At 33.6% G+C, this 21214-nt stretch overlaps 1 protein-coding gene across 3 annotated transcripts in view; it reads left to right on the top strand.

Annotated features, from left to right (window-relative positions):
- The window catches only part of IFT80 (intraflagellar transport 80), a 143077-nt gene that overhangs the window by 113067 nt on the left and 8796 nt on the right, over positions 1-21214 (top strand). For all 3 annotated transcript variants that reach the window (XM_057499677.1, XM_057499684.1, XM_057499681.1), the window contains 7 exons: positions 4369-4433; positions 7848-7983; positions 9070-9217; positions 10287-10458; positions 11402-11491; positions 11594-11766; positions 20030-20153. In XM_057499677.1, the coding sequence (XP_057355660.1) occupies positions 4369-4433; positions 7848-7983; positions 9070-9217; positions 10287-10458; positions 11402-11491; positions 11594-11766; positions 20030-20153 (908 nt within the window). The remainder of the gene's footprint in view (positions 1-4368; positions 4434-7847; positions 7984-9069; positions 9218-10286; positions 10459-11401; positions 11492-11593; positions 11767-20029; positions 20154-21214) is intronic.

Below are 21214 nucleotides of genomic sequence, written 5' to 3'. Positions count from 1 at the left end.
AGGGCTGGTCCCAGACTATGGCAATAAAGTGAATATTGAAACAAAGTGAGTCAAATGAATTATTTTGGTTTTCCAGTGCATATAAACGTTATGTTTACACTATAGTCTATTGAGTGTGCAGTCAAATTATGTGAAAAGAACAATGTACATGCCTTAATTTAAAAATATTTTATTGCTAAAATATGCTAACCATCATCTGAGATTTCAGCAAGTTATAATCTTATGGCTGGTGGAAGGTCTTCCCTCGATGTTAATGGCTGCTGACTGATCGGCATGGTGGTTGCTGAAGGTTGGGGTAGCTGTGGATAGTTCTCAAAATAAGACAACAACAAAGTTTGCTGCATCTATTGATTTTTCCTCTCATGAGTCATTTCTCTGTACCCTGTGATGCTGTTTGATAGCATTTTACCCATGATAGAACTTCTTTCAAAATTGGAGTCAGTCCTCTCAAACTGTGCCACTGCTTTGTCAGCTAAGTTTATGTCATATTCTGAATCCTTGGTTAACGTTTCAATAATCTTCACACCATCTTTACCAGCAGTAGAGTACATCTCAAGAAACTACTTTCTTTGCTCATCCATAAGAAGCAACTTACCATCCATTCAAGTTTTATCATTAGATTGCAACAATTCAGTCACATTCTGTGGCTCCACTTCTAATTCTGGTTCTTGTGCTGTTTCCACCACATCGGTAGTTCCTTCCTCCACTGAAGTTTTGAACCCTTCAAGCCATCCATGAGGGTTGGAATCAACTTCTTCCAGACTTCTGTTCCTGTTGATATTTTGACCTCTTCCAATGAATCACAAATGTTCTTAATGGCATCTGAAATTGTGAATCCCTTCCAGGACGTTTTCAATTTGCTTTGCTTAGTTCCATCAGAGGAATCACCGCCTGTGGAAGCAATAGACTTACAAAATGTATTTCTTAAATAATAAAACTTGAAAATTGAGAAGACTCCTTGATCCATGGGCTGCAGAATGGATGCTGTATTAGCAAGCAAGAAAACACCAGTCCCTTTGAACATCTCCATAAGGGCTCTTGGGTGACCAGATGCATTGCCAATAAGCAATAATATTTTGAAAGCAGTGTCTTTTCTCAGCAGTAGGTCCCAACAGTGGGCTTAAATTATTCAGTAGACCATGTTGCCTGATGTGCCATCATCCAGACTTTCTTGTTCCATTTATAGACTGTAGGCAGAGTAGATTTGGCATAATTCTTAAGGGCCCTGGGATTCGGGGAGTGGTAAATGAGCATTGATTTCAACTTAAAGTCACCAGCTGCATTAGCTCCTAGCAAGAGAGTCAGCCTGTCTTTTGAAGCTTTGAAGCCAGGCACTGACTTCTCCTCTCTTGCTATGAAAGTTCTAGATGGCATCTTCTTTCAACAGAAGGCAGTTTTGTCTACATTGAAAGTGTGTTGTTCAGTGTAGTCACCTTCATTAATTATCTTAGCTAGAATTTCTCAATAATTTGCTGCAGCTTCTACATCAGCACTTGCTACCCTGTCTTGCACTTCCATACTATGGAGATTGTTTCTTTCTTTAAACCTCATGAACTTCTGCTAGCTTTCAACTTTTCTTCTGCAGCTTCCTCACCTTTCTCAGCCTTCATAGAATTGAGGAAAGTTAGACCTTGCTCTGGATTAGGCTTTGGTTTAAGGGAATGTTATAACTGGTTTGATCTTTCCACACCATGAAACCTTCTCCATATCAGCAGTAAGGCTGTTTTGACTTATTATTCATGTGTTCAATGGAATGGCACTTTTAATTTCCTTCAAGAACTTTTCCTTTGCATTCACAACTAGACTAACTATTGAGAGGCCTAGTTTTAGCCTATCTTGGCTATTAACATGCCTTACTCATTAAGCTTAATCATTTCTAGCTTTTGAGTTAAAGTGAGAGATGTGTGACTGTTCCTTTCATTTGAACACTTAGAGGCCATTATAGTAATTAATTAGCTTATATGTTTGTATCCAGAGAATAGGTAAGCCTAAGAAGAGGAGAGAGGTGGGGGAATTGCTGGTCAGTGGAGCAGTCAGCAAACACATATATCAGTCAAGTTTGCTGTCTTATATGGGTGTCATTCATCGTTCATGTTTCTAAAACAATTATAATAGTAACATTAAAGATCACTAATCACAGATCACCATAGCAAATATAATAATGACGAAGTTTGAAATATTGTGAGACTAACCAAAATGTGACATAGAGACACAAAATGAGCAAATGCTATTGGGAAAGTGGTGCTAGTAGACTTGCTGAAGGTAAGGTTGCCACGGACCTTCAATATGTAAAAAATGCAGTGTCTCGAAAGCACAATGAAGGAAAACATAATAAAATAAAGTATGCCAGTGCTTAAGAGGGGGGAAAAAATTTTTTTTTTTTTTTTAATGAAGGTGACTCCAGAATGCTTTTGTATACTTAGAATGAACCAGAGGAAAAGGATTGAGTGAAGGGACAGAAGAAAGTGAGGATGGTTGCTAGAATAATATCTTGGAGAAAGCTAAGCAGGTAGAATGACAATGTATAGGTAAAAATTGTGGTAAGTACCAGATAGTTATTCACCTGAAACTGGAGGATATGAAATGAGGCTCAGAGCTAAGTAACTTTGGAGATGAGGTGGGAGGAAATTGAGCTGTTACAACAAAAGTTACCAAAGGCTTAATTTTTATATAGCATGATTTTTTAAATTATTTATATTATCTTAATGAATATTTCATAGCTTCTAAACAGTTGTTTTGTCTGTGTTATAACCAACTCTTGGTAATCTCTGGAAAATATTTAATTTCAAAATAACCTCCCCATTTCAGTAGGGGAGCTATTTCCTTCAGCTATCAGGAAGAGAAATCAATTGCTAACAGTTTAGAAGTAATGCTAAAATAATTGTGATCCAATTAAAAAGTAATTATTTTACAGAATGCATTTATTTGCATGTATTTTTTTCCCTAAGATAACTCTAAAAATTAAGGGGCTTAGTGGAGATATGGACAGGACAGTTCTGGAACTTCCCTCAGGAGTTTAAGGAAATTCTCAGACTGGAAACTAACTGAACTCCCAAAACAAGCATTTGTGACAAATATAGGTGAAGAACTCCCCAACACTGGATCCAAAGTTCTGAGTGAGGCAAGCCAAACATTCTGGTACTATGGGACTTTTGAGTTGAATATTCTACAGTAGGCCATGAATTTGAATTTTTAATATAATAATGATTACTTAAGTAGGTTCTCAGTTTTTGGTAATTAACCTGCTTTTACTTCAACTGAGTGTACTGCAATTCAGTTCTAATGCTAATTATCTGGAGTTACTTCAGGCTCCAAAACTTAAGGGCAAAGTCTTCCACTAAACCGTCCTCATTTCAGACATAATTTGCAAGTGTTGAGGGGTCCCCAGATAACCTTCACTTCTGAGCAACTGGTTACGAATACAGGGTTTCCCATGATCCCCTCAGGTTCAGTAATTTGCTAGAATGACTCAACTCAGGAAAGTGCTATATTTATGCTTATAGTTTTATTGTTGTAAGGCGGATGCCTTATAGGATGTAGGGTGATGCCTGGGGACTTTTGTGCACTCTATTTATGAACTCAGGGTGGTTACCCTCCTAGCACTTCAGTGTTTCACTAACCGGGAAGCTCCACTGAGCTTCAGTGCCCAGTTGTTTTGTTACATGACTAATTAGGCATGCTTAATTAAATCATTGGCCATGTGACTGAACTCATTCTCCATCCCCAGAGGTTAGGGTTGCGGGAGAGCTGAAAATCCCAACCCTCTAATAATGTACTTGGTCTTTCTCATTACTAGGCCCTCTCCTGAAGCTATCTAGGAGTTACCTCATTAGTGTAACAAAGACACCCCTATCACTCAGGAAATTCCAAGAATTGTTGAAGCTCCCTGTAGGAACCCAGTACAAAGACCAGACAAATTACTTATTATATTATAGTAGTGTGCTGACCACAGGGAACTGAACAGTACATAACACATTGCCTGGTATTAGAGTAAGCATTTGATACATTTTTCCTTTGTGAAATATGATTGTGATGTTATAATGGTCTAAATCAGAGTTATGGAAGTTGTAAGTTACATCTAGATTTGGACTTGCCATTGTTGATCCTATGGAGGAGTGATGCCATACCATGAATAAGAATTCTAGTTAGGAAATGTGTTTAGGAAGAAATATTCATTTCCACTGTTTTCGTAAGAAATGTGATCCCATTAATAAGTAGGAATTTTATGCTACTACTCTTCTTTGCCAATAGATACTCTATGGCCAAAAGAATTAAATAATTTCTCATTTGGATTACGATAATTCTTTTGAATTTTACTAATAGAAATTCTACCAGAATACATTAACCAATGATTTTTTTTGTTTTAAGTAATCTTCCTCTTTGAGGCATCAACTGGAAAACCATTAGGTGATGGGAAGTTTCTTTCTCATAAGGTAATGGACATGAGCTATTTCTAATGTAAATAGCCACTATTTATTTCCTTTTTAAAAATTAATGCTTTCATTTTAAGGAGGAAAAGAGAAATTTTATATTTAAAACAAGTGAACATTTTACAGAGAGTATTTTGTCTAAGAGTATCATTAAGACTAAGCAGTAGTAAACTCTGTAATAGGAAGCTATGTATGCAAATTAATGCAGTTTAAAAATCTGACTTACATGTCTGTTGTCCTACCTCTTTACTGCCTTTCAATAAAATATTGTCTTGATTACACTTTTAGCACATGTCAGTAAAAAAGTGTGTTTATATTCCTGAAAAATCTTGTAGTTTTCCTATTGACCTGTTGTTTTCCAGCAATTTCTTTAGGTTTTAAGCCTGTAGTTACTGAAAAAAATTAATCCTTATAGAAGCTCAAAAACCCTGAATTGTGAATTGTTTTTTTGGTTTCTGATTTTTAGCTTTAAAATAAACAAAGGAGCACATTTTGTTGAGCTATCCTTCTAACAAGTGATATGTTAGGATCTGAAGATGCTTTAACTTTACTGTTCAACACTGCTATTGCAGTATTACTCTGTATTTTATTTTCTATTTTTTGTAATTATTAGTTTTACATTTGAATAACAAATACATTCATATTGTTCAGAAAAGAAAGAGCATTAAAAGTACAGTGAAAAAGTCTCCCAACTATACCTGTTCTTCATCAGTATAGTTCCTTTCTACCAAATAAGAAAGCACTGTTATTATCTGCTCATATCCTTCCAGAGATTTTTAGTGCATATACAAGCAAAACTGATAGATTCTTTTCTCCCTCTTTTACAAAAATATAACATATTTCTGGAGATCTTTTCCTATCAATAAAGTGCTTCCTTTCTCTTCTCACCATATGGCATAACATTTTATGGACGTACCAGAATTTATTTAGCCTGTGTCCAAATGCCCAAACCTTTAAGTTGTTTTGCTATTATAATATTGCCAAGATTATTTACTTTGCATATACATCTTCTTGCACATGTGTTAGTGTATCTGTGGGTTAAATTCTTGAAATGTTTTTGTTTGGTCATAGGATATAAGCATTTTTAATTTTAATAAATATTGTCAAGTAATCTAAAAAATACATCATATCAATTTATGTTCTCATTAGTAATACTCCAGAACCTCTCCATTTTAATCATTTAAAATCAAGGCTATATAAGCAGAATTTTTCCTTCTCTGGAGTATTAGCATATAAAAAGGGAATAATTTCCCATCTTTTCAAGATGCAGTCATTATTTTTGTTAATAGAATTGAAATGAGAGTCATTTAATAAGGTTAAATAAACATTTTAGTGTGATAATCTTTTTCTAGAATGCCTCTCCTACAATTTCATTATTGTAAGAATGGAGGTGACTTCCTCATTTTACAGTTAATTACAAAGCACATTTTTATCACTTCACCATGTATATAATAGAAGGGATTTAAAAATCTGGCATTGTGTGGAAAAATAGAAAAAAATCTATCTAGTTATTTTTTTATTGAAGATATTAAAGGCCAAGATCTTCCCAAATGAATAACAGAGCCAAAAATCAACTCAAGTCTGTCTTTTATTAAATGAATATTAACATGCAGGAAGGTTTAAAATGGGGGAGCCCTGCTGCATGAAGAGGGACTAAGAAGGAGGGAATCTCTTTCCCACTATGGACTTAGGCGTTATTGCTATTGTCCATCTTTGATTTTGAATTTCTTAGAGAAGAGAATCATGTCTATTTAACAGTGTTTAAAAAATATGCTAGGTATTTTTGATAGTGATCATAAGCAATTCTTTATAGTAATTCAGTTTCTCTGAAAGGTTTCATTTTGAAAATACTTAGAGTTATGTCATATATACTTTGATATTGTTCAGGAGGAAATTTTTTCCTCTGTCATTCAAGGTTCTTCTCACTTATCTAAGGATCAAATTGACATGAGACAGATTAACAGGAGAAAATAAAATTTAATTTTGTACACATACCTGAGAGGACAAGAAGGTAAAATGAAGTATATATGCCATCCTGACTGAGGAATGGCAAGGAGCCTGGGGCTTCACAGGGGAGAAGGACAATTCATAGGGCAGTAAGAAGAAGAGCAAATGTTTGGTAATTAGATGCTTGCCCTGTCATAGAGATGGGTCATTCAGATAAAATTAATCTCTGGTGATAACACTGATTTTGGGCAAAATCCCAATTGAGGTTTTTCTAGGTAGTTAAGAGAGGGGCAAAAGGTTCTTTTGAGCCCACAGGGTCTCCATTGTCTTCAGCTCAGGTGCCAAAGTGACACATTTTGGAGTGGCCTGCCCTGGCCCCTACCATATACCTGACACAAAATTCTTTTCGTCCTTTAAATTTAAATTACAGTGTTCCAAGGAGAGGAAGATTTTTTTTTAATGTATTATGAACTGGTATATGGTTTATCCTGATCCATCAACTTGGATGTAAGGGTATACATATGTTTTGTTTTTTAAAAGTGTTATGATAGTACACTTAAATACTAAAACTTGATGGAGTGATCACGATTCTTGTTAAATTCACAGATTCTAGCAAGTCTTCAGACATAGTAAGCAGCAAATAAATCCCTCTATTATTGAATTGAAATCAATCTGTATTGAACCATTTCTATGTTATAGGGAAATTCATTTCACTAGTTTGGGGAAGTTTTCAGCAATTATTTCTTCAAAGACACTTTCTATCCACACTAGTTAGGATAACAGTCTAATAAATTAATGCAATATGCCAGAAGTACTTTGTTATTGTGGACAGAACATTAATCTTTCAGTCAGAAGTCTGGGTTTTAAATTCTAGATATGCTTGTTACTAGCTCTCTGAGCAAAATCACTTTATGGCTATGCATCTTAGTCTTCTCATCTGCAAAGTAAGTATAATACCTACATCACAAGATTGTTTCTTATTGCACAGGAAATGTGAAAGAATCATAATAGGCTCTAAAAATATATTTCCACAAATCTATTCTTACAAATCTTGAAAATATAGGCAATCTACTGAGAGTAAATTTTGATATGAAGAACTTACTAATCAAAATAGACCTCTCAGCTGATACGTGACTTGTCTCACCCTTTCACCCTGACTACTGAAGGTAGAGCAGGAGAAAGGATGGAAATGTTTCTCAGCTTACAGTTTCAAAAATACTACATTATATTGTAGTGTTTTAAGGGGTATCTTTCCATTGTAAATAAAACAAAGTAACTGCTCTTTAGCTTTTGAATTATTAGTATATTAGTAGTTTAAAATTATTTAACAGGAACATTTTATCATTATAAGTAGGACAGTGATGTTTAATTGAGCTTTAAGGAAACAAATGTTCTTGTAATTAAATAATTAAAATGGTCTGATGTCAATCACTAAAACTAATCCAGTATTTTCATTTTTTTAAATTTTAGAATGAAATTTTGGAAATTGCTCTGGATCAAAAGGGACTTACCAATGATAGAAAAATTGCTTTCATTGATAAAAATAGAGACCTCTGTATTACCTCAGTGAAACGATTTGGGAAGGAAGAACAAATTATCAAACTTGGTAAAATAATTGTAATAAATTTACAATTTTGATTACTTTCTATTTTTTAGATTTACTCTGTCATATATTACACTAAATAGCTTTCTTTCTTGAATAAATCTATGACTAATGCTTTGCTCTTACAAGTTTCTCAACTATGTAATGCCATTTAAATAACAAGTCTTTAGCTGCAGCTAAATTGACATTGCAAGAAAAACTTGCAAATTAAAAATATAATGGTTCCTGGGGGATAAGAGGATAGGCAAAACAGGTGAAAGGTATCAAGAGACACAAACTTCCAGTTATAGAATAAGTCACAGGGATGAAAGGTACAGCATGGGGAATATATTGAGTAATACTGTCATAACTTGGTATGGTGACTATACTTATCATGGTGAGCATATTGTAATGAATATAAATGTTAATCATTGTGTTATATACTTGAAACTATTATAGTATTAAGACAGCTGTACTGCAACTAAAAAATATAATGATTCTATGTAAAATATTTCCTTAAATTTTTAAGTGAATTTTTGTGTGTGTTTTCACCATTATATAATTAGAAAATAGTCATACCTACCAGAAATTACATGGGGTTTTGTATGCCCGCTGGTTTTAGACATATATTCTATTTGTTTCCTATTATAATGTTTTCATTCTTTTTTTTAATTAAGGTATCATTGATTTACAATCTTATGAAGGTTTCACATGAGCAACATGTGGTTACTACATTCACCTATATGATCAAGTCCCCCCCACACACCCCATTGCAGTCACTGTCCATCAGTGTAGTAAGATGCTATATAGTCACTACTTGTCTTCTCTGTGCTATACTGCCTTCCCTGTGCCCCCACATTATGTGTGCTAATCGTAATATCCCTTAATCCCCTTCTCCCTCCCTCCCCATCCCCCCACCAACCCCTTTTCCCTTTGGTAACTGCTAGTTCCTTACTGGAGTCTGTGAGTCTGCTGCTGTTTTATTCCTTCAGTTTTACTTTGTTGTTATACTCCATAAATGAGTGAAATCATTTGGTACTTGTTAGAAGGTATATTTTTAATGCTTAGATAATGTAGCTAATTGTATGTTATCATTCTTTTTAAAATAAGGAACAATGGTGCATACTTTGGCATGGAATGATACATGCAATATCCTTTGTGGACTTCAAGACACTCGATTTACAGTGTGGTATTACCCCAACACAGTTTATGTGGACAGAGACATTTTGCCTAAAACATTATATGAAAGGGATGCAAGGTAACATTTCACTGCATGGAATTGTTTATTGTACTAAATAAAACTAATAGAGTGTCATGTTTTTGTCTCTAATTTCAGTCCGCAAAGTATCTTTTACTTTACTTAGTGAATTAAATAATTTGTTCAGCTAAAGTTAGCTTAATGAGATTTAAGTCATGGAATTGAGTTGAAAGTATTGCATAATACTATTATATTTATTTATTTATTCTTTATATGAATATATCTTTCCTTATGTGAATGTAATTTTCAAGCTTAATATTCAATGGTAACTTGGGTTATTTTTTTTTTTCAATGTGATTTAGTGATTTTACTGTAGGCACTTTTAAAAGATTTTTCAGTGATACACAACCTTTATTCTGTTCCGCATTATCTTTGACCTTAAGACTTTCAGGAATATGTCTTTAGACTTGAATTTCTAAATTAATATTAAACTATATATGTAAGGTTACTGAAAAATTTTTTATATGCTTCAGAAAATCAACTGCATTTATATTCTTAAATTCTCTAAGAAACAGCAAGGAAGTCTCTCATTCTTAACAAAACAGGGATACAAAAGCTTTTCAACTCCAAACCTTAGCTTAACTTTCAATTCTATTTTGAGTTCATTTTTTAATGTTCAGGTTCACAACTTAGCAAAACCAGAGAGGCATCATTTAAAAAGTATTTAAACTAATGAAGAGAAATCAGTCTCTTAAAATTCTTTTTTTATTATGAGAAAATAATCTTGGAATCAGCTTAATTTTTAATGGTTTATACTTTTAAAGACTGAAGCTGAGTGATGTAATCACTTGCGTAATTTACTTTAAGACTTAGAAGAGAAGATCATTTCAAATTATTTTAGGCATAGCTCTCAAATACGTAATAATTTCTGCCACAGTAAACTTTTATATATTTTGCTCTAAGTGGATATGGCGAATTAGATTCAAATATTAATTTGAATATATACATTATCTCTGGAGCATTTGGGAGGTTGGAGACTTCATGTATATATCAGGGTCAACTCCCCAAATTTAATACACATGAAAAATTTTGCTCAGAACATAAATTGCACTTTGCTTTTTTTCAACAGTGAATTTAGTAAAAATCCCCATATTGTGAGTTTTGTTGGAAATCAGGTAATTATAAGAAGAGCTGATGGCTCACTGGTTCACATCAATATATCACCATATCCTGCTATTCTCCACGAGTATGTAAGCAGTTCAAAATGGGAAGATGCTGTAAGACTTTGTCGCTTTGTTAAGGTACTTTACATTTCCGGTCCGTAACTGTGTATATATTGTGTTTTAGTTTACAAAATATCTTTGTGCAAGATGAAAAATGATAACAGCTAAAGGCTGAAAAAATGGCAAATGAGATCACATCTTTTTTTAATAAGTGAAGAAATGAATGATACAGAAGGATAGATGCTGCTGTGTTCTGAAGAAGCTATACTTAAAATGAGTAGTTTCTCTATACTGATGCATATAAGAATTTCCTGTGGAACTTTTTTTAGTAGTAAGATTCCCAAGTCGTCCTCCCACAGAGATTCTAGTGTATGAGATCTGGGGTGGAGCCTGGGCATATTTTAAAGTTCTTCAGGTGATTTGTACAGTTAAGGTTAAGAACCTCTGTTTTAGATCAGCATTTCCCAACCTGGTTGAATTCAGTGTTTTCCAAACATATTTGACCACAGAATTCTTATTTTATATTAGTTAATGTCTTATAGAATACATTTTTGTGAGTAATTTTTAGATGTTTTTCCTTACCATGGATTGTTTGTGGCAATCTGCTATAATAGCATTGTCTAAGAAGCTCATTATTTCTTTGGTCTCCTGTAAGTGACATTCTTTGACATCTCATCATAAAGACTGGAGATAACCTTGAGTTGTTAAAAGTATATTGTAAGTTCAAAAATAAATCTTTGGTAATTAAAAGTGAAAAATTTCAAAAAATTTATTCAAAAGAAATTCTCTATATGTTATTAATATATCTTAACAAAGTAGCCACCATGAATTTCCACATTATTAATTTATTAAATGATTAGTTTTTTCAGTGCCATGCTCAGTAGTTTTTAATTTTTCAATTAAAATATAATCTTATATAATATAAAATATCTTATAATAATCATATATATTTTAGATTAATATTTATTTTAAGGCAGTTCAGCCACATAGTTAAAATAATTGTTTTTGTATTTCATTTTAGGAGCAAACCATGTGGGCTTGCCTAGCTGCTATGGCGGTTGCTAATCGAGATATGCCTACTGCAGAAATAGCCTATGCAGCAATTGGTGAAGTAAGTAATGTTTACATATGTGTGTATGTTTGTGTGTTTTCCTTACCATCTAATTTGTTGTATTTGTTACTATCCACTTCAAATATTTTTTTCTATTTTTAGATTGATAAGGTTCAATATATCAATTCCATAAAAGATCTTCCATCTAAAGAATCAAAAATGGCCCACATATTAATGTTTAGTGGAAACATACAGGAGGCTGAAATAGTACTTCTTCAGGCTGGCCTTATTTATCAAGCAATCCAGATCAATATTAATCTCTACAACTGGGAAAGGTAATAAAAATGTTTTTATCAAATCCAAAACCTGGTTTATCTTAATATATTCTTCTATTTATTACTTAATAAGTTATATTTTTCACTGTACTTACTAGTTTGCTAACATGACAGAAGGATGTCTTCACATTTACATTTGTGACTAGTTTGCCATTTGTGAGGAGCATGCCTTTTTAGAATCATGATTGATTAGAAGTTGGGATGTGAACAAGATAAGAGAGTCTAAAAGTCCAAATTTCTGATTTCATAACTGGGTAGATGGTGATAATAATATTAGCAGATTTGGAAGGGAATATAGTGAAGTGGTTTGGGTTAGACTTGAAGTATTTGTGAAGAGATATGTGATAATAGTTGATTAATGGACCTGAAGCTCAGGAGAAAGATTTGAACTGGAGATGAAGATTTAGGAGTTATCAGCAAATGGATCGTAGTTGAAGCTAGAAGAATGGATGCAATTCCCTGGCGAATGTGTGGAAAAAAGAACTACATTTACGGGATGGGTGAAAGAAGAAAAATCTGAAAGATTGGGATAAAGCAGTCGGGCAAGCAGAAAGAAGAATCAAGAAAGATTTGTGATGCTAAAGAAAAAAGATGAAAGGATTTGTAATGAATGTTCAGTAGTAACCCTTCCCCACTAGATTAGGCTTTGGGACAGATTGCTTTCTGAGACAGTGGCATGGTGTTTTTCTCTGTGACATTAGGTTTCCCTATTCATTCTCTCAGTTATGGATCTCTCAGTGAACAAGGTTGAAGTGTTTATACACACCTGAAGTTAATATGTTATAAAATTGGCATGATAATTTTTCCAGGTTCAAAATGTTTTCCATCATCTTTATCTCTTTCTGGGCTCAAAAATAACATACAAGTCTTTCAATTAAAGGCCCTTTACTTATAATTCCCTTAGATTAGAATTTTATAGATTACCTATTTCTATCTTTCCCTTCAATAGAATAAATAAAAATGGCAGACAGTTAATTTTGTCCCTTACATATTATAATCTATTTAATGTGTGCAGTAATGATGTATACTCTTCATACAATTCAGCCACTCTGTTTCTATCCTTTATTTACACAAATTCACTGTCATTGTTTAGCTGTAGAAAGGATACAAAAGATGTTTTTAGTTCTGCAAACATATATAGGCCATTGTCCTTTTCCTCAACTTATGTATAATTCATACATTTTAAAGTAACTAGTTTGGAAGGAGACAGTATGAATAGTATTGTTAAAACTCTACAGTAAATAACCAGTAGAAAACCGTATATACCATTACCAGGTTATGAATTCCATGAGAAATAGGGAAGAATAGTATTTACAGCATATATTCAACTATTATTTTTGAGAAAAATTAATGTTGATAAATATTAGACACTTCTATTTACATAGCACTCTGAACACTATACATATAGCAAATATTTCTTTAATGATTTTCATTTTAAAAGGGTTACAACCTTCTTAAGTATACCATTTTTTTTTTTATTCATAATAGTAAGTCCTCTATTTATTGAATGCTTTGATGTGCCAAGGACTGTGCTAAACACTTTCCATATATTACCTCGTTTGGTCATCACAGCATTTCACAAATGAGGAAGTTGAGGCTAACTCATAAGTAAGAGGCAGATCTAGGATTTGAACCTGAGCCTTCTAGTATCAAAGAGGACCTGAAGTTTCTAGTATTATCAAGGAGTTAAATATGTCCTGCTGGTACCATTACTTACATTGTTTCTTTTTGGATTGCTGTTTATCCCTTTCATTATTTATCTTTGTATGTATTTACATCATTTCTTCCCTTTCAGATTATACATTTCTTGAAGGACAGAAACATTTTACATTGTCTATAGATAACATTAATATTCATGTTCTTAATGTTCAGGCAATACTTAATTATTTTGCAGTGCTCCTCTACAAGCACTGGCTTTGAGTGTAGGTGTCATAGCAGGAAGATGAGCTAATTTGCCTCTGATGGCTTCGGTTTATGGCCTGTAATACAGCCCGCTGGACATTTCATGTACCTCTTTGACCTAAGTGAAAATTACCTCTTCCCAGAGGACACCCCTGCTCTACCAGTCTCCTCAGGTGGAGTCAGAGTCTTTCTTACTCCACATTTCCTTAGAATCTGGATGTGAGTAGAGTTGGTGCCTTTTTGCCCCCCCATCTTTGCTTCTCACAAAATCTCTGATCTTTTGAGACTTTGTCATGTGACCACACTTATTCTCTGCTGTAACTTCACATCTTCCCTACTCTCCCTATATCCTGCTCTCTCTGCACTTGCTTTTCCCTCCCAATTTTCAGCACATGATGCTACCTTAAGATATTAGATCACAGGGAGAGGAAAAACAAGGGGGGCAAAGAGTGCAATGGGAAGGAGAATGAACACTGGGTGCTCCTCCATTTCTCCTATCTACCTGGCGTCTCCTTTTCCTGTGCTTCTTGCTTTTTATCTAAATTATAAACCAGTGGGTTGGTCCAATGCTGGAAGACATCTATGTCTACATGATAAGATGATAAAGATCAGGAGGATTGATACAGGATTCTAATTACTACTTATACATTTAAGACTCCCAAATATGCATCTCTCTTCTAGCCCTCTGCCCTGACCATATTTACTTCCAGAACACAATTATCCATCTGCCTACTAATCATTTCCATTGGGTCTCTCAAATATCGGAGTTCATATTTATATATCTATTCCCTCATAATCTTGGTACATTTCCAGAGTAGTCTATCTTTTCAGTCTACACAAAGCTGGGAATTTAGGAGTTACTTTTGATGTTTTCCTTACCCTTCTTTCCGCCACACCAGCTATCAATCGTTTTTCTTCCCAAATACCTCTGACACTGATTGACTTCACTTACAGCACCCTGTCTAAGCTGGCCCAAGTTTTTATTTATATAACTTTATCACTGATCTTTCTGCATCTACTCTGACCCTTGTCTGTCCATCTTTTTACACCGTAGTCATAATGATCTTTTCATAAAGGAGATCTTTATCACTCTTGATCAAGGTCATGCCACTCTTGATCTCTGACTCACTTAAGTGAAATACATCACATTTAGCATAAATATCAAGGACTAGATAAGAAGTGACTTTAAATACTCAGCAGAAGTAATTATAGTAATAAAAGAAAATTTCAAGAAGCTTTTATATATTATCTTCATTTCTAAATTATACAGATATTTCTGAAATCATTCAGAATATTTGTTCCTATCACATATTCATTCAGCCAGTATTTGTTGAGTGTTTGCATATTTAGATACTACATGGAGTGTCAGGCATATTTAGATACTACATGGAGATCTTCTTAAAACTACAGCAGTCTTTTGATGAAATGTCTGGTCATTTTAAATGTACTTGTCCCAAAGTGTTGTTGAATGGGAAAAGGGCAAATGTAGTGATTTGAGAATAGGGGCTTTGGAATCAGACCTGGGTTTGATTTCCAGTTCTGCACTTACTAGTTTTGTGATCTTGGACAGGTTACTAAGGCTCTGTAAGCATCAGTTTCCTTATGTTTATTTTTTAATTAAAATTTTTAAAGATTTAAAAATACATTAAAAAAATACATACCACTTTTATATTTTAATAAATGAAATTCAAATATCACTTTAAAGTATTTATTTTTATTGAGGTACATACAATAAAATGCACAAGTCTTAGTCTACAAGTTGATAAATTTTGACATGTGTATACATGTATGTAACTACTGCCCAGATCAACATGTCATTCTCCCTAATTTTTCCCCCTTCACCTGTTATACTCATCCCCCGACCCTGTTTCCTTATGTTTAAAATTGTGATAATAACAAAACCTCATGTTTCTTCTTAAGATTGAATAGTGTGTGAAAATATCTTAGCATACATATACATAGTAGTAAGCCTTCAATAAATGGTGGCTGTTATTCATTCCTTATTTATTGAGTGTCTCTAATCTGCGAGGTTTTATGCACTGGGGATACAGCCAATGAACAAAATTACAAAGTTCTGTGAAAACAATTTTGATTCTAAATGGTATGCCTAAGATGAAAAGGTAGAAGTAAGAGGAATAGATGTTTGGATCCAATATAAGAGTCAACTTACAACTGCGTAATTCCAAGAATAGCCTGCCTATAGAGAATAAGCCCTATCTGTGAAAATATTCAAACATAGGATGAATGACGAAATTATGTGATTAATTAATTAATTCATTCATTAATAGAATTCTTGTGTGCCTATCTATGTATATGGTGGTCTTTTTAAAAAGATCTCATTTTTTCTTTGCATGTATTTCTCTTTTCTCCTGGGAGTAAGTAAGTAATCCTTATAAACTAAGACTTCCAGAATTGGTTTATATTATCAAATAGTGTTTTAAGAATTTGGGGGTAGTGTTTTATATTCCAAGGAAGGCTGGCAGGGCTTGATTTGTCTGTGTCTTTTAGCAACAAGGTAAGCCCACATTTGTTACCTGTGTAGACAAAAACTGTACCAGATGGTAGATGACGTATGGAGAGAATGGGGTGGTGATTAAGCTGCCTGATAATATGGGTTTGCTGAGTTTTAATTACCTCTCTCTAGTTCAGGAGTCCAGCAGGGAGTGGGATATATAGTTTGAGAGGTCCTACACATTGAGGGAAAGCCACTGGAAAAATTAATCAGCCTAAGGAGAAGCTGAGGCCAAAAGTATGGCTAAGATTACCTATGAGAATTTAAAGAATGAAAAAAAAAGGGTAGCGGGCAGCTCTCTCTTGAAACCAATACTTAATGGTCCAGTTTAAGAGGAGCATTTGGCAAAAGAGATTGAGGGGGACCAAAAAGATGGAATTTTAAAAACTGTTTACTATGGCAAATGTAAAAAATACACAAAAGTAAAAAGAATACTGTAATGAACCCCCATGTATACATTGCTCAGCTTCAACAGTTATCAATTTGTGAATAATCTCTACCCTCCTCCACTCCTCCCCCACCATTTTTTAAAAGCAGATCCTAGTCATCATATCATCCATAAATATTTCAGTATGTATCTCAAGTTTTAAAAAAATCTAGCCACAATACCATGATCATACTTTAAAAAGTTAATAATTTATTCAGTGTTCTTATGTATCTGTCTCATAAATGTTTTGTTTTGTTTTGTTTTATGGTTGGTTTGATTCAGGATCCAAAAAGCATACATATATTGTGATTGATGGATATGTTCTTAAGTTTATTTTAACCTATACGTTCTCCTATGTCCATTCTGTGTTCTTGCAACTTATCCATTGCAGAAACTGGGCCTATAGAATTTCCCATAGTCTGGACTTTGTTGATTGCATCTTTGTGGTATCATTTAACATGTTCCTCTACTCACTGAATTAGCTGTAAATTGGTGCTGAACCTAGAAACTTGATTAGGTTTAGGTTGTTGTTGTTTTTCTCCCTTTTGGTAAGTCTTCATCAGAGGTGGTGGTGTATATATTTCTATAATGACTCGTTGTCTATCTTTTTGTGATGTTAGCAGCCATTGATGATCATTGTGTAGATCTATTAATTAATTATGGTAGTACTCTAATTCTATCCTAGAGTTCTTGAAGGATAGAAGTTAAGCACTGAATGCTAAATATATTTAGATTGCTTATGAAATCCCTGAATTTCTTTATTTGTTTAATCCTTTTGAATGGAATAGATTTTATTTTGCCAATATGTGTTATTCCATGTGAGAAGCACAGTCTTGCTTGTTTGTGCTTTTGTCATTCATATTTGAATTTGAAAACTGCCTGAAACATAATAGGATGCAGCCCTTGAAGAGTTGTAGGTAAGCATGTTGTCTACCTGACATTCACTTTGGATATTTGGTGGTAGTCTGTTCTTAAAAACTGGAGTTAAGAGAGGTAGAAACTAGAAACTGCAAGTTTACATGTTGATCCTTTATGTAAGTATTAATAGAAGTAATTTCTCCTCATATACCAGTTATATAAAGTGATTTTGCTTCATTCAATTTATGCAAAAAAATCATATTTTGAAGTTATAACATCTTCTTATATAATTTGCTTCTATTTAAAATCAGAGAGGATACATGGATTTATTCCAGCCCTATCATCTAATGTCACATTTGTTGGTTGCCAAATAACCATTTTAAAGCTAGAGACATAATGTTCCTATAACTCTTATGTAATTTGGAGTGAATTCCCTTCTAAATGTGACAAGGAAACTTTTTTCCCCAGTGTGTGCTTGTTGAGAACTTCAAAATAGCATGTATTATTTGAATGATTACCTTTAGCTATTTCTCTTCAATCAGATAATACATATAATAATGACTCTAATGATAGATAGTATAGTATCTAAATGTAGGATTAGATAGCATATTCCATCCTTTCTACATAATTCAGTGTGTTGATGTTCCATAACAAAGTATCTCTGAAATTTTTGAAAAGTCCCAACCCAAAATGGATGTTCATGTACTCCCCACTTAGAATGCTTTTAGTTTTTTGCAATCAAGAACTCCTTCCCCACCACGTACAATCACAAAGAAAGAACAGGAAATGGAAAAGGTGGCAAAGGGGTGGTTCACCAGAATCTCCGCTCACACATACACTGCTGGCATCAGAGCCATAGGGATATATAGGGGAATGATAGGGAAGAGAGTTAGGAGAATTAAGGCATCTTTACTTTTATTTCTCATCTTTTGAGCCTCTATGAACTATTTTTTGTCTTCTCTTATCTACCACTTTTCTTTCTCTATATTTCAGTACCTCTAAATTCTTTTCTGTATATCACCTTTTTCTCTGAAAGACTTAAAGTCACAGAGGAATGAGGAAATTTTATGTGACGGGTAGAAAATACTGACCCTTGGTGAAGATTTATAATGTGGGTAACTGTTGAACCACTGTGTTGTACGTTTGAAACCAACATAAGCTTGTATATCAATGATACTTCAATAAAAGTAAAAAAAAAATACTGACCCTTGGATTTAGCAATATGATTTATGTCAACATGTTTTTTATAAGAAATCATTGTGGTGAATTATTATTTGTATTATAGAAGACTTACATTCATAATTTTAATTGTCAGCCAATTGTCAATTAATATACATAGCATATCTAAAATACTTTTTAAAGTGACTATTTAATTTAGGTCAAACCAAACAAAGCATGCTAAGAATGAAAAAGATATTCCTACCAAAAATTTACGTGTTGCAAAAAATCTAGTTAGTAGTCAGTCTTGTCTAAAATAACATATTTATAATAGTTGGCTCTGATAAATCATGACTGGCCTACTCAGCAGGCATATGTTACATTAGAAAGCAAGAGATCTTGAGTAATGTACTTTGACTGTTAAGAGGGCTATTTCCCATCCTTTAAAACAAGATGACAGTGATCAGTGTAAGAGAGCTATACTCTGCTGGATTCTTCCTGACTCAACTAATATGAATTATGCATAGGTTCATGGGCTGAGATGCTGTCCAAAACCTACATACAAAAATAGATCTGGAACTGAGGATTAATCTTTTCATTTCCCTTGAAATTATCAATACATAAATTTCTGTCTTTGGTGTTCTAGCACTGATTTAAGCAATTTATTTAGTTCTTGTCTGCTATTTATATGAAATATTACCTTAAAAATAATATAGTTGAATAAATTAATAGATATTAGTTGGATTATAAAATTTTAATGGTTATTAACTTCTAAGAATCAAATGGCAAAAGGCATTTTGTCAGATATTATTCTTAAATCTTATTTTCATAGTAATATTTTTAATTTGCTATGTTAATAACATAAGGAAATCAGTATTTAGTTGAATATTGAACAGAATAAATTATTTATAGACTTAGAAAAATGGTCAAAAAAATTGAAGCACTTACACTGGGGGGTAGTTCATTCACTTGAGTTTTATTATGATTTCAATGAATTTTTCAATGCATATTTGCCATACATATAGTCTGTAGTACTATCACAGAGAAATGAAACCAGATCGCCCTTCAATAAATGTATAGGTTGTGGAGGAAACGGACTCATAAATAATAATTAGAATACACTATAAGTAGTGCTGTAATAATAGTATACATAAAATGTGATGGAGTAAAGATAAGATAGTGGCAGTTTATTTCTACAAGGGGAGCTGGTCAGGGAGAAGAGGTCATGTTTTATCTGGACCTTGAACTACAAATAGGAATTTACACAATGTAGGGAATGGCCCTCTACTTGAGGTGTAAGTGGAGGGAACAACATAGATCTTTTGTCCAGCCCTCTCACCCCAAAACTACTCCCCATAGAGGCTAATACAAGCAATACTAATAATCTGTTTTATTTCTCATTATAGGGCACTTGAATTGGCTGTAAAACACAAAACACATGTTGATACAGTTCTTGCTTACCGTCAAAAGTTTTTGGAGACATTTGGTAAACAGGAAACTAATAAACGATATTTGCAGTATGCAGAAGGTGTAAGTATTATACAGTATTTTGTAATAATGTAAATGCTTTATAAGTATATATAATATTCATCTTAATGAGCAAATTTGAATAATTCATAAATTCTTAAAAAATTACTTTTTACTTATGATGTAGTCTTATTTAGACTATATAATTACCTTACAAAACTTCTTTCTGGAATCTTACAGCCATGTTTGATTAGCTCAAGTCTATTTTCATTAATATTCAATTTATGTTAAAGTAATATTCAATTTATGTTAATTGTAATTTTTAGATAAACAGTGTAAATGGCCAGGAGAAAATCTTGCAACTCCTGAATTTTGTCTTCCACCAGCTGTCCTGTTTGCTCTATGGGAAATAGATAAGCACAGAGGGCCCTGGCCAGAAAATAATGCTTTCTCATTTTGGAGAATTCCAGAGAGCTAGTTTGCATCTTGGGAGGTGTCTAACTTAGGTAGACTTCACTGCCTAGAACCAAAGGAGGTTAACCTTTCCCTCTCAAATTCCTACCAGCATCTCAGATTGTATCACTCCAATTAGAAGAAAGTCATTCCGGTACACATCAGCCCACAAGGAGAGCCAGAACCGAGACTGCTTGGGTGTCTGGAGCAGAAATGATCGTGGCTAACTTCCAATACTTCTAGACTCAGACTGCAGAAATAAAGCTCACTTCTAGCTATGCAGAATTAAAAGACTTGTTGTAATCCCAAGACAGGGCCACCTTGCTCCTAGTTCTATGAACCAGTTGATTTCCTTAGCCTTTTATTCATTCATTCATTCAAAATATGTTTACAGGTGCTCACTTTGTAGGTCAGGTACTATACTAAGTATTGAATCAGATACAGCCTCTCTCTTTGTGAAGCTTATGGACTATTGGGAGTGCTCCTCCTTGGAAATAGAATAAAATGGAATGTTTTGATCCATCGTAGTGGACAGAGTAAATTTGAGAAACATTGGGAAGAGGGAAGAAGGGAGGAAGAAGGCACCAACAACTCCTACTAAAGCCACCATTATCCATTTAACATAGGAGTTGAAAAATTTAGTCTTCCCCTCCTGTGTAGGGAAACTCCCA

This window comes from Manis pentadactyla, chromosome 1, assembly GCF_030020395.1.
Source record: "Manis pentadactyla isolate mManPen7 chromosome 1, mManPen7.hap1, whole genome shotgun sequence".
Lineage (NCBI taxonomy): Eukaryota > Metazoa > Chordata > Mammalia > Pholidota > Manidae > Manis > Manis pentadactyla.
The sequence above is the reverse complement of the archived record's forward strand: the minus strand, read 5'-3'. Positions and strand labels throughout refer to the sequence as shown.